The following is a 25,868-nucleotide window of genomic DNA, read 5'->3' on the forward strand; positions in this document are numbered from 1 at the left end:
TTTTCTTTCTCCTCACTTTATTTCCAATGGGTTCCATCTGGCTCAGAGGCACCATCTGCTGGGCACAGCTGCACTCTGCACCCACTGCAACACCAAGCTGCTAGATACCAGCCCAGCGCAAAGATGTCCCAACCCCACTTCCCACTTCCTCCATTCCTGGACTTTCTTAAGCTGTAAAATCTAATAGATAAAGGCTCTGGGTATGTCTAGATTAGGATCAAAGCTGCTTGATCAGCTAGTCCATGTTAAAATACAACTTACCCTTTCTACATTAACATTTTAAAACAAGGGTTGGCACCACCATGTTGTGTGATGGACACCTGACAAAATTACCGGACTTAGTGACGGACATTGGCAAGGGGTTATGTCATTCAGTCATTCCATTTTTTTAAAAATTACCACAGACCTCAACATTTTTATCCAGACACGTTGCTGACCCCTGTTTTAAAACATGTTGGCTAACGTTTAAAAAAAACCAAACTCCACATCTTTTATCTAAATCTAGCCAGAACCTTTCAGAAAGACAGAGCCTGATCCCTCTACTGCCCTGTTCCTTGCGCCATCATCTGCAGCTGTGCCAAGCGAGTGTGAAACACGGACATTTTGATCTGCTTGCATTTTACATCCAATTTGCACAGGTGGAAATACCTGAACTAGGTTTGAAGCAGTGGAGAATGAGGCACCTAGAGAAGATGTATGAATAAAGGGAAGGTTGGATGGATAGAAAAACACACCCGAATCTAGAGATGGGGACAGACAGACAAACAGAAGCACTAGGATCTAGGGATAGAAATAGATTAGACAATATTAAGGCAAATATATCTTCATGCAGATAGCAGGTAGCTTAGCAGTTGCAGTAAATATACTTATTACAATAATATTCAAGTCCCCAATCAGAACTGGAGCCCCATTGTGCTGGGTGCTGTCCAAACACAATGGGCCAGACCCTTCCCAGCTGGAAGTCCACTGACTTCCCCAGCATTACACCAGGGATGAACTTAGCCCTACATAGTTGGATGACCTGCACCTTGTTCAATCATTTGTGCCAGGGCAGAATGCAAAGTGCTACCAGATTAGAAGAGCAGCATTTTACATTCCCTTTGCTCAGCTGCAAATGATGAGATACAGAGCAGAGCAATACAGGATCAGGCCCTAAATATTTGTCTCCAAGTTGTTGATAAAGAACACACAGTTATGTCTACACTCCCACTTATGACAGCAAAACGTATGTCGCTCAGGGGTGTTGGCATTCTAACCCCTCCCGCCGAGTGACATAAGTCACACCAACATAAGCGCTCGTGTGCACAGCACTCCGCCGCCATAGCTTCGGCCGCTCACTGAGGTGGTTATTTTATGCTGCAGTGAGAGCTCTCTCCCGTCGCCATAGTGTCTTCACCACACACGCTGCAGCAGCACAGCTGTATGTGTAGAGATCGGAGGGTACTCATAGGAAGCATTCTGGAGGCAGTACAAACATAGGCCCCTGCTGTGAACAGCAGTGTCTTTCTGTCATAGGGACCAACAAAATAAAATAAATAAATCACATCTTGTCTTGAACAGTATCCGCTACATTTGAGGTGTGTGTGGGGGAAATCAATGGTCTGTTGCAGATACTTTGCACATTACATTCTGGCAGCTATGTTTGGACCTGGGTCTGAGTGTGTGAGCACATGCACTCACTAGAGCAGGCAACAGTTGTGCAAGTGCTCACATTCACGTTTCTAGCAATGCACGTGGGCCTGCAGCAGGACAGTATTCCAGGACTTCTCCGCATCCCCATGAACACAGCTCTGCCAATGTGCTTCAATCTTGATTTATAGCGGTACTAGTCACAGGGCTCCCACAAACAGCACTGCCACTGTGCCTCAACCCCCCACTAGTCTAACGCCAGGCCTCGCCTGAACAGATCGCTGGTGGCGTTCCATTGTGTGGCTACTGGAGGAGCCGTGGCTCATTTTTTGCTTGTGATTTTATTAGGTCACCTGCATTAATAAGGAATTTCCCCAAGAGAGTTTGCATTAATTCCAGCCGGTTCTGCACATTAACTTTTCCATGCCCTAATAACTTCTGGGCACTGCAGGCTTGCACGACAATGATAAGCTGTGCCCATGCTCAAGGAAATGCTGGGGTAGCATCCATTCTTTTAGCAGTTTTCAGACGGAGCTTATATAAAAATGACAAACATGAGGTTTCCCCTAGCTCAGACTGTGAGCTCTTTGGGGCACGGGACTTTTTGTTATATTTGTGCAGAGTGCCTAGCATAACAGGGCCTGGTGCCTGTCTCGGACCTTTAGATGCTGCAACAGTACTGCTGCTCCTCCCCCTCCTCTCTCTATCGGGGTATCCCCTCCACCTGTAACCTTTCACAGTATACACAGAAGGGAAATTTATCTAAAATCCTCTTCCTTTGTCAGCAGCGTTAACAGTGCTGGGAACCCCTAGTGCCAATGTTTTAACCATGATGTCAGTTACGGCTAGACCTTTACTGAGAAAGGTGAGATGATGCAGCAGCGGCAGCCAATGACCCATCTATACCAGAGCTCCCAGCACTGACACCAGTGGAGCTGAACAAGTGTTAGAAATTATGGGAACATTTTGAAATTTCTCAAGTGGACACTGGGGCATAGTCAGAAAGGCCACGGCAACAGGTGAAAACAGCCTCTGATGCCTCTCTAACTTGAGCTGGCAGATGAACCAGCAGCTCCAGGACTGCCTCCTCTCCCAGGCCCAGAACCAAGTTCAACGCCAGGACAGAGATGAATTGGGTCCTTACCCCTTCTGCTCCATTTTCTCTGTCCTTCATACGCACAACCTGGCCACCAATGACAAAGGGACTAAAATAAACCACACTGAAGACTCTGCTGAAAGTAGGACACACAATATCTTTCATATTGACCTGCTAACAGTAGGTTATCTATGGCTCTTCTCAGAAGCTAATTATTTTACATGTTAAAATTAGGGTAATTAGATCAGCAGGAATTGCACGAAAAGCAGGTGTTAGTAACCTTATGAGGTGTCCTTTAACAAGGTTTTTGTTCCATTTGTGCCTTCTCCCCCTGAGGGAGGCAGTTATTGTTTCCTGCCCTCCAGAAGAGAACAGAAATGAGATATTGTGATCACCCCCATGTCATTAGTTACACAGCTATTGTCAAGTTTGCACCATTAATCTTCCCGCAGCTCTTTACACAGTGGCTCAGAACTCAGTCAAGACCACACAACAGATCACTGCCTAAAGGGTATTCTTAACGGCAGTATAATCCCTTTCAAATCACATTCACTGGCCAAGATACACACCTTAAAACTAGCTCTTTGCAGTTCATTGATACAACGGGTGATTGCAGTCAGAGAGGCCTTAGCATGATGGTTTCGCAGCAGCTCTTCAGTCTTTTCATTTTCAGCTGTACATTTTTTATGTAAAATCCTCTTCTCACTCTCCAACCCCATTACTCGATCCTGCTAGAAAGGCAAATGGCTATTCCCACCTTTAGCTCTTTCCATGAAAAGTGCAAATGGTTATTAATTAGCATCTGCAAAACTGCCAAATATAGAGATCTGGGAACATGAACATTGCTGAGTGTTTAGTATGTTTCAACAAAGGCCACAATTTGTGTGGCATTTGCACATAACGATATACAAGAGGCCCTTATTGTAAAGCACACAGTTTAAGGAATAAAAGATGCATTCAAAAGGAGAGATTGGCACTCTACTTTAGTGTAAACACACTTTAACCCACAGTGTGAAGGAAACATTAAACAACAACTGATTTGGTCTTTTCTCTATCGATCATTATACTGTGCTCATCACCCTGGTTTCTGAGCATCTTTTTCAATTATCTTTTTAAAGCAAATGTGTGGCAGAAAAGTGCTTCTGGCCAGGAGAGTCAGGTTCAAAGCAGGCCTGGAAACTTCTGCTTCTAAGGCTACTTGAGAACTGGAGGAAGCAAACTGTACATGTTTGGGAGAGGAGAGAAGAAAGCAGTGGAATCCACTCATTCTCTGCATGCCTCTGGCACTAGACATGGAGAGAGGCAGAACAGCTCTTTGTTTGGGGACTTCAGTGCTGGAGAACCTAGGCTTCTCTCCAAAGAAGGAGATGGAGACTGTTTCAGGCGAATATATAGGGTATTCAAAGATATTTAACAAACAGGGTTATGGTACCTGGATTTTGGCCATGCTCTGAGGTAATACATTTGCATCAGCTATGCAGTACATGAACTGGGCATGAGGCTGTTTGGGACAGAGAGAGATACCTTTTAATGACCTTCTTTACAATACATTAGGAACTTAAGTTAATGTGTGTACAATGCCTTGAAGATTTAAAGACCTAAGAAGAGAGAGTGTGATGGAGGCTTCGTGGTCAGTGGTGTGAGCACAGGAAGATTAGCTAGGAATTTCTAATCTCTAATCCACATATCTGATACCGATTCCATCTGTGGCCATGAGCATGTCCTTTAATCTCATTTGTACAATGGGGATAATACCTACACAGGGACACTGGAAGACTTAATAAGGTGGTATTTGTAGAGTAAATAGACACCCTCTGAAGGTGAAAAGCACTATTTAAGTGCTGAAGATTAACAGCTCCTGAAGTTTTAATGTCTATAATGGTGCAGCAACACACAGTGTTACAGAAAAGGAGCTCAATGCCAACTTTTAACAAATGTTTATTCTTGCAACACATGTTAAACAAATACCAAAAACTAATGTAACAATCTTTTTCAAAAGCAGCAACTGAAAATGAATTTATGTTTAGCAGCTTGGCTCACTAGATTTTGGGCTTGTGATTCCTACTCAAACTTTACATTCCACATTCCTCAATAGGAAACATTGTCTCATCCTCAACCAAACAGCTTTGTGAGCTGCAAGTCCCAGATCTCTTTGTGAGACTTGTGTTGTGTTGTACATTAGTGCTGCGTTCCTCTTCGGAAGGAAAGTTCACAAGTGGTACTGATTCATTAACAGTGGAGGTGTTAGTTCGCGTGGCTGAACTTTTCCTCATAGCGTCCGACCCCTCTGTAGCCAAGGTTGGACCTGGCAAACAATCTGCATTTCCTGTTTTTGAGCTTTTTTCTCTGCTCTTCCAAGGCACAGACAGGTGGCCTTTGTAAAAGTTCCAAACCAGCAAGGAAGAAAAAAGGAGTGCAAATCCAGCTCCCAAGAATTTTAAAATAAGCTTCTCTTTTTGGTCTTCCAGGGATTTTTGTTTTGCTGGGTCATTCAGCAAGGAAGAGGATACCAAAGATTTAACCTTCAGAGTTGTGTCTGCATTTGGTTGATTTGTGGTGTAATTCTTAGTAATAATGAAAACGCTGTCCTGTTGGGTAGAAAGAACGTAGCTAGCCACAGTAACAGGGAATTCTTTCCCATTAGCGCTCTCTACAGAATGACAGTCATAAAATCCAGCATCAGCCACTGTCACATTAAATATGACTATTCCTCCATCATAAAGCAGGTATTTAGAATCTTCTGCCTGAAGACTGCTCCCATTAAACTTCCACACCATCCTAGCCAGGTTGGACATGGGCGCGCATTTAAGATGAACACTGTTGCCAATGCTAACGGGACAGTTTTCGACATTATTTCCTGAAATTGTGAAGGGTGGTTTAATTAAAAACAATGAAGCCTTAATTTAACCTGCCTGGCCACATTTATGTTCAAAGAAACATCACGATTAATTAAGGAACATGACACAAAGGACAGTGAGTGTTTTAAGGTGCGTGAGTAAACTAGAGAAATCGACAGATTTAACTGTCTCCTCCCATCTGCTAAAAGGGCATGATAGCACAGATTGGTTCTAGCTGGCCTTATTCCCAGTGATATCTAACAGTCTGAATATGGGCTGGAATTCAGGGACTTGAGTTTAAATTCTCACTTTGCCACAGACTAACACAGTATGTAGCCTTGAGTAAATCTCTTCACCTTTCTGTGCCTCAATTTCTACACCCAAGTTGCACACTTGCTGTTCTATCCTCACAAAGCAGTTGTGAGGATTAGATATTGCTTGGACAGGGCTTTGAGGATACAAATGCTTTCGACTTTACCACATTACACTGATGACCTATAATCTGCAATAGCTGCCCCTTAGTTTTCAGTGCAGTTTAAGATTAATGTCCCTAATCCTGCAAACATTTAAAAATTAAAAACTTTTAAAAAATTAATCACAAATTCATATTTTAAAATTTCTCTCTCTGAACCAGCAGTTTTTTTTAAAATAGCCGACTATCTGAGTTGTATTTCTGCAGAGCAATACCAAGTGTCAGTCACAGTAACAGAGTTAACAGGACTTCTTATGTCCCACGTGACTTCTGTAGCATGGGGGGAAACATACCAACAGCCTCAAAAGTCATGGCTCACGTTTTCTACTTTTCATGAGATTAGTGGTTTCAGTCTGAACTAGAATATCCTGACCCCAAGTTCAAAACCGTTAAGAACAAACAAGCCAAATCAGCTCAGTGTTTTCTTGTCAAGAATCAATATCATTTTTACCCCTGGGTTGTATTTTAATTTAGCTAAAATATCAGGCATTTCAATGACCACAGATATATGACCCACATGATAGAATTATTTTCATTTTGTACTATATTTCAACAATATTTTATTAAAGATAAATGTTCACGTACCTATTTTAGGACATTTGGAAGCATCACCATTTTTAACACTCTGAATTAAATCCCTAGAGGAAGAGAGAGATGAATAAAAGAAATACACCATGAAGGCATGTAAAAATGTTCAAACTTTTAGGATATTAGCTATAGAATGCATCCTGGTTTTGTTACATTTTACTGACTTGTAGAACTGAATTTAAAAAGCAAGATAAATATCAGCTCAGGTATGGACCTCAAGCAATATCTTTTTACTTACTGCAAGTCTCCTGTTTGATTAGCCACTGGAGCACACTTCTCAAAAGACTCAGACCACGCACAATAAGGATCCCTTGCCAAAACACAATCCAAGCAGTGTTTATATCGGCTGCATACTGAAACGGGGAGTTGTACCACTTGGGATGGAGACCCGACATAGAGCAGGCCCTAGAAATGCATCATTGAGCTGTTATTTTATAGCACTGTGAGAGTTTTTAAACTTTATGGCATCCAGACAGCAACTTCTGTGATCTGACAAGAAATCAACTATATTCTTTGAAATAACAGATTACTAATGAAAGAGCATGAGAATATACACAGTGCTTTGCAGAACATATGAAAAGACAAGATTCCTGGCCTGAAGAGATTACAGTCTTCATGAAAACTTTGGGAATTGCTTTTGACTAAAAGTGATATAAATTGCCAAATGTGTGTTTGAAAGTTTGTTTCAGTTATATTAAAATGCAAAAGAAATCTACTTCTACAGATAAAATCTCATATATGCTTTTATTATTAATCAGTGTGATGCTAGAAAAGAGTATGTAGTATATACATAACATCGAAAATCCAGATGCACAGTGTAAAAAGAGGAAGGCCTGAAGCATACCATTATACTAATCCCTTTGCATATGCAGAGATAGAGGATCTACCTTTTTGGAAGACAGTTTAAGAGATTGTACAGGCTCTGGGGACTGAAACAGCTGTATCTCCTCAATAATGAACATTTCCCCGTCGCAGTTGAGAGCTTTATGCAAATATCCATTATCTGCATAAAATGAAATGTATTTTTAAAGAGAAACATGTTCAAACATAACATAACAGCATTTTCACTTCAGTTTTAAAATTCATCAGCCTTTTCTAGAGATTCAGAAAATGAATCTTGAGGACAGGAAATTTCCTAAATGTTCCACAGCAATATTTTCTCCATTCACTTTCTGGTAAGTAAGAAGTAATGATTTTTTTAAGCAATGGAGAAGTCCCTGATTTTGGAAGATTTCCCCACATTGAGGCTCTTCTGATATGGAAGATTTCCAAACAGATCCTCAATGTCCAACAAAACAAACACACACTTTACCTAGAAGCTGGGCTGGAAATTCCAAACTGGCAAGTCAGCTTCTGCTTCCTTGCTCTTGTACAAAGATTTTAACCTTTCCTTCAAGAAATTCATGGCTTTTGGTAATAGTCTTGACCAGAAGTCCCTTCATCCTGTGCAAGATTCACCCATGTGCAGAGAGCCAGCGGGATCTATGCACCACTTATGTCACAGGTAAGGCCCATTTTGCTAGGGAAAGCCAGCTGGGGACATTTCCATGACAAATTTTTTGAAAGCCTTGGTATATTTTTAAGTGCCACTATTCTATATTAAAAGTGTTTAAGTAAAAAATAGCTATCATTGCAGACCTCTTGACCAAAAGAAAACAGTGAGGCTACAAAGAAAATTATTATTCTGAATAAAACTAATGATAACATAAGGTTATGAACTATATCTACACAAGCTTTAAAAAAGAAAGAAACAGACAATAAAACACCATTCATCAAACATTACACTAAGGCCTGCTCTACACTCAAAATTTACATCTATCTAACTGCAAACGCAATGGCTTCAATTCAGCAAAGCTCCACCCAAGTCCCACTGATTCAAGCATTAAGAGTTTTACTGAAGGAGGGCCCATAAGATGAAATTTGTCCTCACACAATACACAGTATCTTACACTGGGGAAATAAAGCAGTTCAGCTAGAAACATAACTTGGAGGAAAAAGGAAACTGAAGGCCCATTATATAAAACCCCCTGCCTGGTTGCTGTCTGATACATTATAAAGTGGTAAATTACGACAAAGGATTTTTGGTGCATTATTAGGAGTCAGTAGGAGCCTTTTTGAAAGCTCAGAAAAAAATTCTAAAACGAACTCTTCCATAATAAATCTCCCCCCCCCACCAAAATAAAACCACTTACCTGTTCCTATAAACAGAACATCATATGTTTTTTTATCTAGGCCAGTGATTCTGTCTACTACAATCGTGGTGTAATTTGAACCTCTTTTCAGTAGCACTGGCCTATCACCAATTGGATTTACAGCATTATCCATTAAAGGGTGGTCTCTAACAAACTGCAGAATTTTATCAGGCAAATCAAGAGAAGTGTTGTATCCAATACTCCGGGCAAAATTATCAATGCACTAGAAACAATGTACAACAAACATAATTACAACCATTTTTATATTCCACCAATTTACAGACAATTGTTACTATGTACTAAACTTTTAGCTATTTCTACCCAACTTCCACAATGGGAATCCATCATTCACTATGCATGAAATTCACCCGGGTGCTGAAGACCTGTGTAAGGATAGTCGCACCCCCTAACCCCTGTGGTAGAGTTGAGCAGGAGGAGTGCCTACTCAGGGGGCCTCCACACACACACACAGACCTGGGATGGGGGAAAGATGTCTCTGTGCTGGCCATGGAACTGCATCTACACTGGCAAAATTTGGACTAGTAATTCTCTAGCAGAAAAAAAAATTAAGAGAATGTTTTCTTTAGAAGAGAATAAATGAGTATTTACAGCACCGGGACGTGGGAGTGGCACTTCTCCCCTGAACACCATCCATTTAACATGGGAATGTTCCACAGTCACTGGCCCTTTATAGTTTCCTTTGGCGAAGACTTCTTGGACAGTTTTCATACTGAATGCACAAACGGCAGAAATATCCAACCTTCCCCTTGGAGGTGAAAAAGAAGCAAGAGAAAATGTGAGTGAGTTATTTTGCCCTTTATGCAGAAGGGAAGGCTGTAAAAACAACTTGCTTTTCACAGGGCATGTTGCTATTTGCTCTTTAGGGTTAGTGAATATGTGTACATAAATACACATCTAAGAAGCGTCAATCACGGATATTGTGATTTACTGAGAAAGGCTTAGGAAAAAGAGACACTGTGTAAAGGATTTTATTTAAAATATATATTTTGTTAAAAATCAAGTAATATCCTCCAAATTAATAAAAACAGCCTAGGAGATGTACACCTTAAGACTAGTTCTTTACGCTTCATTGATAAATTAGGTGACAGCAAGCAGACAGATCTAAGCATCGTGGTTAGTCTCACTTTCTGCTCTCCACTTTTTATATATAATTCTCTCCTCCCCAAACCCCACTATTTCATCCTGTTATAAAGTATGTCTTTTCCCTTTGCATCCAGTCTTAAATATTTTTCAAAATTAAATCTGAAATGTTAAATGGATTACAGGTGAACTGGGGGCTTGGGTCAGGTTCTCGCCTCAGTAACAGTAGTTAAGTCCAATGAGACTCCAGATACTTGAGTTACACTGGATTTACACTGCTGCAACTGAAAGCAGAATGTGGCCTCCTCTCTAACCCATGCTCATAGCTATACTGGCCCTTGAGAAAGCAGACTAGGTACATAGGGAGAGTCCTCTCATTTGAAGTCCATGACGCTGAAGTGACTGTTTCCACAATCAGAATATGAAATTTAAGAGGAGACCTTGCAGAATCCCACTAACGCATATTGTGGCCCAAAATCGGTGGTGATGTGAATGGTGGTGTAAATTATACAGTATGCATAAACTGATACAGCGGCAAAGTAATGCAACTTCCATGGATCTAGATATCAATCTCAGGGTTCTGATGCCTTTACAAACCACCAAAGCTACCTTTTCACGATTACTTTGCAGTGGTACCCTTTGACATACACAATTCTGCTGCTGGTACATTTAGTCTGTGCCTCTTTATATTATATTATACACACACACACACACAGTGAGATCAAATTCATCAGCTGTAAAAACATAGCTTGGAGTCCTGTTTTTATTTTCAGAAAGTACTAGATTAGACAAGTGGGCTTTGACAGATGCTGCATTTGGAAGAAGGGTACTTCAACTTGCAATGGTTTCCTCTCATGAGGGTACTGCTTATCCTGCATCTTGGAAGCCAGCTGTTTCATTTGGTAGAGGAAGCAACACAGGAAGAAGTCAGGGTTTTGGTCTAAGTGATAAACAATGTCAATTTAAGTTTAGTTAGTTTTAATTTTTCCACCAGCCTGACGGAGCATGCATAACTCAAGTGTCTGGACTGGCAAAGCTCTTGGCTAGTCTTCAACTAAAAGCTTTAGCCCAGAGATTGAAAACACCTAGCTTCAGCAAATGGCAGTGTTGGCTCAGTCAGATCAAACTGAACAAGTCAGTTCCATTCAAATATGTGGAATAAATAGGGTGACCAGATAGCAAGTGTGAAAAATCGGGACGGGGTGGGAGGTAATAGGAGCCCATATTAAAAAAAAGCCCCAAATATCGGGACTGTCCCTATAAAATTGGGACATCTGGTCACTTTAGGAATAAACGATCAATTCTTATTCTGAGTCCCCGACAAATGGCTGCAATCAGGCCATTAACAGGAAAGTGAGAGCTCACTACTGAATTCTGAGATTAATCTGCATTCATTAGAGACAAGTTACCATTGGAGGGAAGGCAGTGAACATATAGACCCTGGAATGGCTACTTCACCAGCTGGAAGCGATAGATATAAACCTAGGACATAAATAACTAGGACGGACTAAATAGCTACATGCATGAGTTCCATTATAAAAGGATTACATTATTTGTAGTATTACAGTATTGTCTACTCTAGAAGGCTCAACCAAGATCAGGGCTGCACTGTGCTACGCACGGTACAAACACATAGTGAAAGACAACCCCTACCCCAAAGAGTTTACAGTCTATGTGAAGGGTTCACAACTAATCCAAATTCACATAAGCTTGGTTGTAACAAGAGACAGAAGCTCTACAACAGAGGATGGATTTGAATTCATTGTTGATTCTGGTGATAATAGCAACCTTCAGGTACTTTCATAATCTGTTTATTAATATAATTTCCTCATATAATAAAAACAAAAAGAGAAAATGATGCAGAGAGAAGATTATATCTTCAGTGAAATCAATTTCCAAATGAAGTTTGACTTGATAGGGGACGGAGGAGAAAAACATAAACAAACAGATTTAGCTTTTATGATGCAAATAACTAAACAATGCACCTCAAAACCACAGGAAAAAAAATTATTTACCTTTACAGTAACTGGAGTTCTTTGAGATGTGTTGTCCATGTATATTCCACTCTCGATGTGCACATGCCCCATGTGCTCAAGATCGGAGCCTTTTGGCCACAAGTGTCTGTTGGAGCCATACATGGGGAAGGCATAAAGAGTGAAACGGACCCAACTGCCATTCATTTCCATCGCCATAGCAGAATCCAGGTGTTATAGCATTCCCCAATAGTGGGGAAGGAAGGCAGGTTGTGGAGTATATATGGGGACACCACATCTTTAAAAACTCCAGTTACTGTAAAGGTAAGTAACTTTTCTCTCGTCTCTGAGTGTTTGTCCATATATATTCTACTCTTGGTGACTCCGAAACAGTGACCTGACATAAGGAGGCAGGTGCTTGAAGTCTACTTGGACAAAGATTGCAGGACAGCTCTACCAAAAGAAGCATCAGATCTTGATGCTTCCTCTATGTTGAATTGCTGCCTTGCATGAGAGGCAATACTTAAAATCGAATGACTCAGAATGGGACATCTCCAAGCCACAGTACCAAGAAGATGAGGAAATGAAACAGCAAATAAGGCAGATAAAAACTCCTTAAACTACCCAAAGTTTTCCAACAGGCAACTATATAGACAATTAAGTAAAGATTGGGAAAAAGCGATGCATCAAGACATGGACACTGGGGAGCTCTCTCTCCCAGCGATGGGCAATGAGAAGGAACTGAATGGTGGTTGGGCCATCTCTGACCTTTATACTCTCATTATGTGAGCATGAAGACACTCATAGCACATGCACAACTGCAAGAAGAGACTGCTGGCCAAAAGACACTGACCTAGAGTGCATGGGGGCGCGTGAGCACTAAGAGTGGAATATTTATAGACAAGCACTCGAAGAAGAACTTTTCTATAGAACGAATCACAATAGAAAAGCTTTGCTTAGGGGCTGAAACTAATGCAGCAGCAATTCATGTACCAGAAAGCTTTTACATTTAGGTTTACAAAATATCTGAAAACAATTCAGATACACCCAACCTCTGCTTTGAAAAACTATTTCAAAATGTTAGTAATAGATGCATTTCTTGTATCTTACCATTGTTGAGTAAAAATTCCATAAAACATGCTTTCCCGCCAGTCTGCTCTCTTAAGTAAAAAGACATCCTGAACAATATTAAACTGGAAATTTGATTCTGGAACGGAACAGATAAGTCTGGATTTTAAAAATGACGTCCATCTTTTTTGCAATATGCGTTTTCCACCAAGATCACCCTGTATGAAGGGAAAGTGTCATCACTTTAGAGTTTACAAAGCAGGCTGATTTCACTCACATAAACAGACTTGGTAGCACTGTCACACAAGGGCTTGTTCAGTCTTCCTATACGAATCAGAATTTTCAAAGCCAAGAGATTTGAATGTCATGGGGGTTCTGAAGAGTCTGGAAGGAGGAGGAAGTGAGTTCAATTATAGAAGCCTGGCAGCAGAATTTTAATTGGTAAGATGGACAATGCAGATGGAACCATGTTTGCTCATTCTGCTATGAAGCTTTATCTAAACTACTTACATACTTTAAACAAAATTACTATACTACAAATACTAACTTTGCAGACACGAGCAATTCTTGACACCAGGAGTTTGTCATAGAATTCAAATTCAACAGCTGTTTCAGTGAAGAACACATAAATTTTATCATCATCTCCATCTGGATTAGATTCACTTTCCCGCACTATATCCATATAGACAAAGCTGGGCTCTGGAATATATAAACACACATAATGCAACAGTTCTCTAATGTAGAGAACTTAAGGCAATGAAATACCATACATATCAAAAGTTGTTGTTTTTTAAACTGTAGTAAAATAATGTTTTCTTAGAACAGTGGGCAAGGAAAGGACTGGAAAGAGCTTATGAGTTAGTATACAATTTAAAAAAAAAATCTATCAAAGGGTTAAAAATATGTTTGCATAAGTGAAAATGGACTACTGATTGCCTCTTCACCTTAGTCCTTAATTATAAGCTCACTTTTATCTTTAGTCCTCAATTTAGGAGCTTGCTTTTTCTGGACACAGCAAAATCAATGCATATTAATTTCAGACAGTTAGAGGTACACTGATGCCTATATTAACCTTTTGCAGGAGATGAAATTTATTACCACCAATGCTAAATGAGAACCTTTTACATTTCCTAAAGTAAAGGTTTATGGATGAGTTTAATGCTCATCTATCTCCCTTCCAATTTTATGCAGAATAAGGTTTGTATGGAGAGAGGAACAATTTTATGGACAATAAAGGGGCCTAAAGAAATAAAAAAGCAACACTCCACAAAAGTGAGCACGCCTAGAATAGGTTTTGTGTTTACAGACCCTGCAATACAGACATGCAAGATGAAGTAAGTTAAAGATGGGAGTGACGGACTTAATTCTGAAAAAACTAGGAAATTCAAAGTCAACATCTGATTTTTTTAGCAGTTTATTTGCCTTTGAGTTTAGGACCTGTATAAAAGTTGATATAATAAACTATAGCAATTCCTACAAAGATGCCTTAAGATCCATGGTGTTTATTAATAACAGGACTAGAGAAATATTGAAATACATTACTGATGCTTGTCTATTTGCATTTTGTTAGCCTATCCTATATTAATTAGTGGAATCTAGCATGCCATGGAAGGTGGTTAGAAAAAAGCTGCACCAACCAGTTTTTGCTTGGCACACTATTCACAGTGTGAAGCACTTGTTACTGTGTATAAGATATACATTTTATTTGAAATACAGACACACAAAATCTGTTTTGCTAAATCTACTGCTGCCTGTGCTTATCAAAGAGGGTTGTTAGTTACAATACTGACAGAACTGGGATGAGATCCTAAACCAGCCTCTGCTTTATTGTGATACTTATTCAGTAACCAACAAATGTTAAAGGTGTTAACATATTAAAAAGTTTCATAATAAAATAAAATTCAACTGAATTTTAAACCAGTATCGAGAAAGACTGAAAATAATTATGATCTAACATTTGGCTCCCATGCTTCCAGAGTCATAAACTATGTCACTTTTCTGCAGGCATCTTAAAAATGGCAGCTGCCTTTAAAAACAAACAGGGACATGTAATCTAAATCTTTATATATGGCAAGGGGGAGTACCCCACATTAGACTTTCAGAACTCTACACTGGGAAGAAAAATGGGTGCAGTTCTTAATTTTGTGTTAAAAAAATCAAGCAAGATGGAATATTTGCCCTGCAGGGGCTAAAATATGTATAAAAACATCTTACCATTTAGCCAAGATGCTTTAAACTCTGTCCTTAGATGGTTTCTCAAACTGCGAAGTATAATAGGCTCAGTGCCCAAGAAGTTGTTTGAAGTGGCTGAATAAAATGCACTATCTGTGAAGAGTTTAAAGAAATAAAAGTGCAAAAAATATTTTTTCTTACAATGCAAAGGAACGGTCATAAGTTATATGTATTTATCACATGCAAATATTTATAGCAAAAGTAACTGGAGGAGCAGCTACAGCTATGATTTTACCTGCTGAAAAGTCTAGGCTGCTGGTCTTGCAAGGTGTTGAGCACCCTCAGTTCCTACAGAATTGATTAGGAGTTGAGTCCACGCAGCACCAGGCAGAGTTAGGTCCGTAAGATTGTAAGATACTGGGGCAGAAAGGTATTTTGTTTTGTTGGCTTTGTAGACATTTGTCTAAAATGAATCAAGGCTCAACTAGCTGGAAGTTACATGATGCTTGTAACTGAAGATCTCTGAATGTGAAACTTTTATACATTGATATTGTTCAGAGTATCTATAGGCCCCTAGAGTGGACCTTAAGAAGAGTTAACAGAAAACGTGAAGAACATTGCTGTGTGAGCTCTATAGTTATCCTCATCACCATTTATAATGAATCATGGTGAACTATGTACACCAGACATCAGGCTTGCTTGGCAGCTTGTTTTCTTAAGAAACAGCCAAGTATCCCCAAAACCTACCAAGTACAAATCTGTTTTATCATTATTCGAAGGTCACCTCTTTTTAAGCAACTTTATGCCAGTCCCTTGAGCAGTCTCTTCAAAATAGATTTCACTCTGTATTTGTGCATAGGTCCAAAATGAGTTGACATGGAGAGGACGCAACATGAATTTAAAGTTCCAGTAAGATCAAAGGATAAATATAAGAATATAGTTTAATAGGCAAAGGACAAAACATACAATGAATGTTTGAAAGCCAACAATTGCTAGGTGGACTCTCAGAGAAGTGACCCAGACAACCACTCTGGTAATCTCAAATGTTGCTAAGGGACATTGAATAAGGTTTCAAGGGTAGTTTTTGCACAAGAAAGAAAATCTTTTCCATGTGGCTTTCTAGTAATTACATCTGAAAGATTTCACAGTGCCTGTGCGACCTTCAAACATCTGAAACCTAAGAAATTCAGGAGTAAGCAGTTAGATTCAAGGATATCAGATATGGTTGCAAGAGTCATACTAAGGAAATCATTAGCAATTAATCTTTCTGAAAAAATCCCTATCAATGAGCCAGCAGAGGCCAAAAAGGAGATACATATATCAATGCACTAAAAACTGCTCCATTTAGTTTTTCATATAATAGTTTCATCTGTGTTCTCTTCCAACTTTTAAACAACAGATCAGAGGTTAACACTTCATGAACATGCAGAGACATCAAATTAGAATTATAGTAGTTGACATCTGATTAGCAGTGAAAAATGATTTAGTCTTACACGGAATTCCCAAAACATACCAACTAACAGAGAAGCATACTTCAGAGTAGGTTCAAAAGGACATCTTCCTCTGCTTTCTTCAGCTTTCCCTTGCAGATGAATATCTGTACTGTTGATGACCTGTTGTAAACAATCATTCTATCAGGCTGAAAGCAAGACTCACATCTGATAAAATAAAATGATTAACAATTTATTTTAAAAGAGAATAATCATGGAGTGAATATGGAAATGTGAGTATTTGTACAAATAGAAATGTATTCAGTCTATTTTTTCTGGGCTTCTTTGTTTTTAATTAACTACTATGAAAACTCCTCTTTCAATTAATTGACCACTGTCAAAATACCCTGCCGAGAGTCACAGTTTAACTCTGCTGAGATTATGTAGAGGGTAAGAAACCAAGTAAATACATTTTGGTTTGGAAAATGTATTTCTTTTTAGAATGCATGCTCTTCTATTGGGAGTAACAATGCAAATTCCCTAAATACTGATGAGCAAATTTAAAATCTGGTACAAGTGCCACTACAGCGAAGCCCTCAGACTTTATAAGTCGCCTGCTATGTGAGAAAGTAAGTTCAAATAAAAAGCTAGGCTCTTATAGGTGCATTTGGTGAAAATACAGCATTCATCTGATTTGCAACCTACTGTCAGCATTTATGAATTATTATTTATATAGCCTCAACGGTGTTCCTGGCACTCAACTGAAATGTAATCCTGTTTTAACTTTTATTTTTAAACAAAATTTGTTCAAAGCAAAACAAGACTAGATGAACAAAGGAAAGAACTAAGAATAGTGAAATATACATACAGTAAGTAAGCATGAAAAGCATTCATAAATATATGCACAGAGATAAGGCAACAAAATAAGAAACGACAATGACTGTTTCCAGAAATAAAACTTGCTAGCAAAAGATGGAAAATTCAGAAGTCATAATGCAAGCACTTAATGCTGCTGCTAAATTTGTTTCATTATGACCAATCATACATTAAAAATAATTAATTTTTAAAATTAAAAATAATTAAAATAAAATAATTAATACTAATTTTCCATAGGAACATTACTTGGAAAGGTGCTTAAAGATCTACCATACTATTCAAACAATTATATGCACACACAGTAAAGGGTGTATTTAAGTATATAAAATGCTTACCATGTAATCACAAGCTGGGTAAAATGCATTGGTTCCACAAACATATAAGTTAGTGTCATTTATCTTGTGAAGGAGGAGGATGTAGTTTCGGCAATCTACCTGAAACAGAAAAAATAATAGTAAATTTTCATACCTTAGGGGCGAGAGCATGAAGGCTTTCAGGTGCCTTCACAAAAAGCAAGCAAGACCTTAAAACACAGAGAATGTGTCCAAATACACTGGACTCAAGCTCAACAGATAAATTAAAGAGTAACACAAATTTTAATACTCAACAATTTTCAATATCACATCTTAAAAGTATGTTTACAGAAATTACTAATCACGTATATAGTTGTGCAAAGCCCAGACCCAGAAAAGCACTTTAAGAACATGCTTACCTTTAAGCATGTAAGTAGTCCCAATTGATTTCAGTGTTACTGCCCATATGCAAAAGTGCTTTGCAGGATCAGGGCTTAAATATGCATAGCACTATATAGATAGAGGGTAGTGCCAAACAGACAACAGTTTGAAAATAAATGCAAGACCAAATGCATGCAGTGTGGGGTGTGTCAGAAGTGTAGTCACTGTAAAAGAATAGAAGTTTCAAAACCAGATTCCTATATACTTGCTTATTGTTTTTAAAAAGCTATTCAATATGGTAACTTATTTAATAACTAGGTCGTGAAAACAAACACTTTACCTACTTTGTCCTTTCCTCTGCGAATGCATTCCAATTGTCTATCCCTTGTTGCGAACCAGTCCTCCTGGAACCCAAAAAAGATCCCATATTTAGCACACTGTGATTTTTGGTCTAAAATTCTAAATGTAAAATCAAAACCAAAATAAATCTACATTTTGGTTTAAAGAGCAAACCCAACTGCCCCCTTCATGGAGATTCCCCTAGCAGTGGTGCTGGTGTGATGCCACTGAATCAGGAGAGGGGGCTAGATTTAGGAGTTACCCCAGGGGTAAGTGCCCCCAGAAGAACACAGACCCCATGTAAGCAGGGGCTTTCTGATTGGGCTGGGCAATGAGTTCCTGGATTTGGCCTTTACGGAAGGTCTTTGGGTTGTCACATGGGACACAAGATGCTAAAAGCACATTTTGAAAATGAATTACATCCAATGACATCACTAGAATACTGTAGTGGATGTCACAAAGCGCAGGCAGTTTCCCCTGTAGACCCCGCAACATGCTCAGCCACACCCAAATCCTGTAGGTTGTTCTGTGTGAGCAAACGCCTCACTTTCATTGGGGTTTTGCACAGGCATGTAGAATTCACCCACATGGAACAGTTTACAAGATGAGAGCCCCAGTTTATACAGAAACCCCACAGAACACACAACTTCCTCATCAGAAGGCATGTCTTTCAAATCGGATCTGAATTTATAAGCCTCATAATATCTTGGTGTCCTTTCACTTCTATTCTTGTAAATTGTTTACATAAAAAAATGCCATATCACAAAACAGGTTTCATGAGAGAGGAACCTAAAAGAATCATTAAACCCGCTTCACTTGAATGAGAGTTGTGGGTACGCAGCACCTTAAAAATTAAACTATTACAATCTAAAAGGCACAAATCAGTATGATACAGAGCTGCACAACAGAAAAAATAATACAATGCTATCCAACAGAGCTAACTCTGAGTGGCTGCAGACTTTATAGATTTGTATCTTTCATGGCACAGCTGTGTCTTCAGTTTTAAAAACAGGAATTACAAAGAGATAGGTAGGCAATGACTGATGCATATTACCACCTTGAACAGTGGTATCTATTTACCTTGGATTTATGAAAATATTTCAACAAAAATAATAATCGTGTTGTGTCATTTAGGTCATTGTTCCACATGAGGGCATTGGTGGGTTGAGATGCAATCTACAGAGGTTTTAAGTGGTAGTTACTGTGCTGCTAACAGCACCCCTGAGGTTTTCTAACCCATAGCCAGTTGTAATTCCCCAGATCATAGGAGTGAACATCTATCTCATACTAACAGTTGCAAGACATTGCTTTGTTGTCTTTAAAGATCTGAAAATTAAATTTCAGAAAAAATACAGCCATAAGCAAGACAGGTTTTTTAAAAAGGGATAAATAGTTGTTCAGCTTACACTGGCTATTTCTCTTGAGATGTCATTCAAGTCAAGTGCAAATATAGCATCTCTGGCTCCAACAAATAAGATATCAGTTTCTTCACTCACCAAGAGTGTGGAAAAATTGGATAATCCTGGTTTCATAAAAGTTTTTATATTTCCATCTAAAAACATACAAGTTATAAAGTTATTTTAAAAATTATTTGCTGCTAAAATACCATTGCCATGAAACAAAAATACCAGACTGAAAAACGGATAGCAGTGAGACAAAGGCTTATATTTTATTCACATTTTCCAGGATCGTGTTTTAAATCATTTTCATTATATAGAGATATTTTATTTCCACTGTTATATAGAAACATAACCAACACAAAATCATTATTAACTGGACACCAAAGTCTCCAGCCACGAGATTTAATGTTAGGGTAAATCACAGCAGAACGTGCATACAAGAATCTGGGGGAGAAAGAGTGACCAATGGTGTTGAAAACTGTGTTGTCTTCAAGATTATCACAAAGGGTTCTTTGCATGAAAAGCGAAACTCTTCTACCTGTTAGATCTCACAAGTTAAGTAGATTTGGAATGTGTCAGTACTTGGATGGGGAAATGCTAAGGGATGACAAAAGATGGGTTGGTTATGCAGTAGGTGGCATTCTTTTCTCTGAGCCTTTACTGAAAATCAATGCCTCAACTTGGTGTTAGGTGACACTGTGTTATTGAAAGTACCATCTTTCAGATGACACATAAAGCCTAACATGTGAAAACATCTTGTGGGGATTAAAGATATCATAGCATTCAAGAGACTGGAGTTCATAATACTAGTATCTTGGTCCTGGTCAAAAGCTAACTGAAAATAAAGTAATTGTTGTTTCAGTCAGTTTAGCTGGCAATTCTTACATCCCTACCACACAGAGGGAACCCTACTACTCTTCAGCATGTATCTTTAACACAAGAGTTTTATCACACTTACTTTGGTATGTTACTGTTTTTCTGGGAATGCAGCTCAGGACAGAGGCTTCCATCTGTTGCATTAATCCATAAACAAGATAGAGACAGAGGACAGCGGTGGTGCCACTCATTTTCAGAAATCCAGTTAGAATATAATCTATCTAGTTTTAATTCCTTGAAATTTGAATATTTACAGTCAGCATTTTCTGTATGGTTCTTGAAAATATCTTGTTAGGAGGTCTCAGATGTAAATATCTGTAGTTTTTAACATTTTATGAAGCTTCTGCAAATCAAAACAGCCTTTTAAATTGTTCTATTTGCAAATAAACTTTTTCACAAACATCCAATAGACATACCTTAAAATTAAAAGCAGTTTAAGATCAATTCAACTGATTACCTTCGACTGATTAAACAAAGATCAATTACCTTAGCGTTCATAACAAAAATGCATTCTGCACTCTTAAAAGGCTTTTTTCGTTTGTATTTTACAGCTACCTTGTACATCGGTAGCCATTCCTACCTGACACTAGTCAACCTTTGTCTGTATGGATGAATGTTTTGATCAGATCTACTGCATCCTGCAATAAGTAGGCACAACAGAGGTAACGTAACAATGTGCGCAGCTTTCGTTTAGATTATTTTTGCTTTTGTGTGTTTCTGTCTCAGCTGTGTTTCAGGTCTTTGTTCCACAGCGGTAGACTTTATCTGAATCCATGGTCTCCTTTTGGGAGAGAAAGGATCTGAAATATGTTCTTTGTGCAATTGTACCAAAGTGAACGGAAAGGCGTGTGGGTAGGTGGGAGGCAGGGCCGGCATTAGATTGCTGGCGCCCAGGCCAGAAACTAAGGAGTCCAAGCCCGAACCCCGCCACCCGGGGCTCAAACCAAAGCTTGATCATCTAACCCTGGCAACTGCCCCACTTTCTGCCCCCTAATGCCACCCCTGGTAGGAGGGCATCACTGGACAGAGCTCAAAAGCCTATGTTGTGTGAAGTCCACAAGGTCTCAGTTACTCAGTAGAAGTTATAACAAACGATCCCAGCCTCCAGTTCCTTCTCCCACCCATTTACTCCTTCCCCAGGCTGCACCCGAAAGGGGCTCTGGGCTGTGGGCATGACGCTCGCCCGCAGGATGGGGGCATCTCCAAAGCAGTTTTCCCCTCGCAGGAGAAAGGAAGGCCAGGGCACGCTGGCCTTCCAGCGGCCAGGACACTGCCTGGTGCGTGTGGGGCCTTCGCCATCACCCAGCTCCCCCAATCCAACCCCTTCTACGGCTCCTGGGGGGGGGGAGGGCGCTGGTAGACGGTAATGGAGCCTCAGGGACTCGCAAATACACTGCGAAGCAGGTCCCAATGGAGCCTGCTAGACCCCTCAATCCCCCTGACACCCCCCCTCAATCCCCCTGATACCCCCCTCAATCCCCCAAGAACCTCCACAGCCCCACCCCTCCCTACAGGAAACCAGGGCCACCCCCCATCTCACATCCTGACCCCCCCCTCCAAGCTCCCCTTCCAACCCTGAGGGAACCCCCTCAGCCAGCCCCACCTCACTCCAGCCCTGGAGCAACCCCCGCCCCCCAACTGCCGCATTACCCGGGAGGAGACGGTTGGGCCCCCCCACACACACACGCGCCCCGGCGGCCCAGATTCCCGCGGCGCCCTGCCCTGGGCGCCACAACCCCGCTCCCAGCCCCACTCCCCTCGACACGGGGCCCCCTGCCCCGCCCTGCCCCACTCGCCCTAGCCCAGCCCCCTGATTGCACCCCCCTTCCCGCCCGCAGCGGCGGCTCCCCGGCCCCGCACACGGCGACCCCAAGCCGCTCGGAGCGCGGGAAAGGGCCAGTCATTTCCGTTCGCCTCCGCCAAAAGCAAGATCAAGGCACCCGCTGCACGTGTCGGGGGAGCGGATGGAAGGGTTGGCCGTCTGGCGCCTGGAGTTTGCCTCCTCCTATTGCCCTGAAAGCCGAACCCGCCCGCCCCCGAGGGCTCGCTGGTGGTGCGGTAAAGGCCAAGGAGATATGTTGTCAAATATTAATTTGCAAAAAATAACATCAAGGAGCATCATCAAGGAGGTTAACATTTCAGATTCACTTTTTTGGGGGGGGGGCTTGCTGGCTGCAACTGCCACATTTAGGGCACCTGCACGTTTCAAAAGTGTTTCAGCTACAATTTTTGCTTTTAGTCTGCACTTTTAAATGGGTGACCCTACCAAACTGAGCAGTGCTGAAGCATTGTAGGGAGGGGAGGGAGGTAACATACTACTACATTTAACTAAGTGGAGCTTTGCTGCAGCGAGTGTGAATTTCTTTCATAATTCTTTAAATACCCTTTTTTCCCTCCCTCATGCCTGGTTGCTGTACCCATGCTGTAGGAAAGAACACTAGAAAAGCACAGGGGAATTATACCAAGAAACAAACAACAAAATGGGACAGCAACTTAGACCGTCAACTTGTTTTGTATAGTCTTTTTTAGTACTCATGGAAAGCAACTAAAATACCGTGATGAAATAAACTTTTATCCACTCCAGCTTCATCTCAGAAGAGCCACTGGATAGAAAACCTACTTTAATAGCTGTTTGCAGTGTGGTTGTAGCTATGCTGGCCCCAGGACATGAGAGAGACAAGGTGGGTGAGGTAATATCTTGTATTTGGACCAACTTCTGAGAGAGACAAGCTTTTGAGCTACACAGCACTCCTCTTCAAGTGATAAATCCAAATACCTTCAAAGGTTTAGTCAACTAAAAGGGTACATTTTCTCCCACTTGAGATATAACAATAGAGTAACTAAGGAGTCCCTCAGGAGAAACTGACACCATTGCATTTATATTTACCAAAGTTTCCCTAAAAATTTGTGGTATTAGAACCCAAGGAAAATCAATTACAGATAAGAGACCTATTAGTCATCCACTCCACTGACTTAATAATGTAGGATTTTTTTCTCCACTGCACTATATTGTCTAGTGTTTTGACTCTTCCAGTTAAGTGCTTTAGTAGATGGTATTTTCCCACTCACTTCTTGTAAGATATTATTCAAGTAAAGTAGACAGAGTGGAAAAAGTTTTTCCTAGTATTTAGCACATTTCCTTTTCAGCTTGATCTCATCTCAGGTTATACACCTGAAATAGTTTCTCTTCCTTTATATTTACACCCTTCACATTTTTTTAGATTACAGAAATACATATAAATGGTTTGTGCCTAGGTTATGCATTTAGATACTCCTAGTCAGCCAGACCTAATGTGTTACAGGACAGAATACAGCTGCAATCTGTATTTGATATATGAGGTATGTGTGTTGAGTGGGGGGTGTTGCACATCAGAGTTGACCATGCATTACCAGCACAGAGGAAAAAGATAATATGTAAATAACCTAGCTATTGTTCAGACTTAAAATAACACCATAGCAGGTGGCTCGTTTTCCACTGAGTTGTACTGTGATTTGACTATGTAGCCTCAATAAATGTCAGGAATTTTTTTAAATAGATTATGTTCCTAATGCTATATATGGAAAAATGGTTGTATTTTCTGAAATAACAGGTCCTACAATTCCTTCAAATGGGGAATGCTAGATGATTCCGACTGTCTAAGATGTTTCCACCGTTAGCTTCTGCCTGAGCTGGTCTTTTTTAAACTAGGACATGTAGGCAAAGTGACAGAATAAAAAGATACATGCAAATCATTTTTCTTTATTAATACTCAATGAGATAGTAGCTGGATAATGCTTCCCTTAGCTACCAGCCCTTCAGAGTTGAACTACTGCATGGGCAAAGCCTTAAGGGCAAAACTGCAATCTTTTAAATACATTCTTCTGGCACAAAGCTAAACAGAGCACACTAGATGTCAATGCTTTTTAAACAGCAATGACTTTATTACCCAGAGCTAATGCAAACATTTTCCACACCTGCCCTCATTTAGCAATTTATCCAAACAAGGTACACAAAAGCTATTTATTTCAAAAGTAATCACGTTATGTTGTCCTTAAATGTATTCTCATTTAAAGTGATTACTGTTCAACCCTGCAATCTGGCTGTGACTCACCAGCCACAGCCATGAAATACGGTGAATGATGAGGATAGTACAGAATCTTCATGCATGCAAGATAGAAGATGAAAAACTATCTAAGAATGTATTTTTATGCATCAAAATTTATTATATTTAGAAGAGGGCCAGACTTATTTTGGGCAAAATGAACCACAACTAACTTTAGCCACAGCAGAACAGAACATCAATACAAATAAAAACACTGTGTGCTGTATTTAAGAAGCTTAATATTTCTTCATTTTTAAATATTTATATATTAAAGATGCTATAGATTTTTGTAAATTTTATAAACAGGAAGAAAATATATTATTGGTATTACATACCATTTAAGATATGCAAGCAACAGAATAAGAACAGTTGTATTAGTCCCACACATCTGTTTCAAATAACAGTGCATTATTTGCACAGGAGATTCTTCTGCTCCATTAGGGCACCTTTCAAGCAAACAAATGAGGAGTCTCCCTCCCCTGACCCTACACTTAGTACTCCCTACCTCCGTACAGCTACCAGGAACTGTCAGTACCGGAGCAAGGGACAGCTCTTATACTGGGGGTTGTATCTCTTTCCCAAATTACCAAACACTGAATAGGCTTTACTTCTCCAATGACTCTTGTACAGCAACTATTACTGATAAAATGTTTCACTTTGCTGTGGCTCCACCCTGCCCCCCAAATGGTCAGATTTTAGTTATTTTTTTATATATATAAAGCTATTTTTGCTTCTTGTTTGAAACAGCTCAATGCTCCAGCGATAATCACAGAGATAAGGTTTGGCTCCTGGGATGTAGGAGCCCAGAACGTAACTCTCACATTCTGGCTGGTACAAACTGGAATTGGCATTCAAGTCAGAGGTAACACCATGGTGCCCTTGTTTAATGCACTGGAACCTTAGGAAAATCAAATAGCTCTGAAATAATCCAAAAAAGCAACCCTGTAAATGGGTGATTTCGTAGCGATATAACACTATATAATCCCAATTTCATGTATCAGTACCAAAGAAGTGGTGCATATTTCCCACATTCACAAGCAAAACATCATTGAAACCAGAAGGA

At 39.9% G+C, this 25,868-nt stretch overlaps 1 protein-coding gene across 3 annotated transcripts; it reads right to left on the reverse strand.

Moving 5' to 3' along the window:
- Nucleotides 1-4,681: 4,681 nt before the first annotated feature.
- Nucleotides 4,682-22,042, reverse strand: LOC112113524 (semaphorin-4E-like). 3 transcript variants are annotated; one of them, XM_024209830.3, is made up of 14 exons: nucleotides 20,806-22,042; nucleotides 19,854-19,999; nucleotides 18,453-18,512; nucleotides 17,770-17,868; nucleotides 16,642-16,741; nucleotides 15,171-15,281; nucleotides 13,504-13,655; nucleotides 12,999-13,174; nucleotides 9,424-9,580; nucleotides 8,815-9,037; nucleotides 7,510-7,625; nucleotides 6,861-7,027; nucleotides 6,620-6,672; nucleotides 4,682-5,582 (listed from the first exon to the last, which is right to left on the reverse strand). In XM_024209830.3, the coding sequence occupies exons 1-14, from the start codon at nucleotides 20,912-20,914 to the stop codon at nucleotides 4,798-4,800; spliced, it is 2,454 nt and encodes an 817-aa protein (XP_024065598.1). In that variant the 5' UTR covers nucleotides 20,915-22,042; the 3' UTR covers nucleotides 4,682-4,797. The 3 variants fall into 3 exon arrangements, with proteins under 3 accessions (XP_024065598.1, XP_024065599.1, XP_024065600.1); XM_024209831.3 differs by lacking the exon at nucleotides 20,806-22,042 and having other exon boundaries at nucleotides 17,770-17,864; nucleotides 19,854-19,937; XM_024209832.2 differs by lacking the exons at nucleotides 19,854-19,999; nucleotides 20,806-22,042 and having other exon boundaries at nucleotides 18,449-18,480.
- Nucleotides 22,043-25,868: the final 3,826 nt, after the last annotated feature.

Source organism: Terrapene carolina, unplaced genomic scaffold, assembly GCF_002925995.2.
Source record: "Terrapene carolina triunguis isolate 2854851 unplaced genomic scaffold, T_m_triunguis-2.0 Scaffold194, whole genome shotgun sequence".
NCBI classification, from domain to species: Eukaryota; Metazoa; Chordata; order Testudines; family Emydidae; genus Terrapene; species Terrapene triunguis.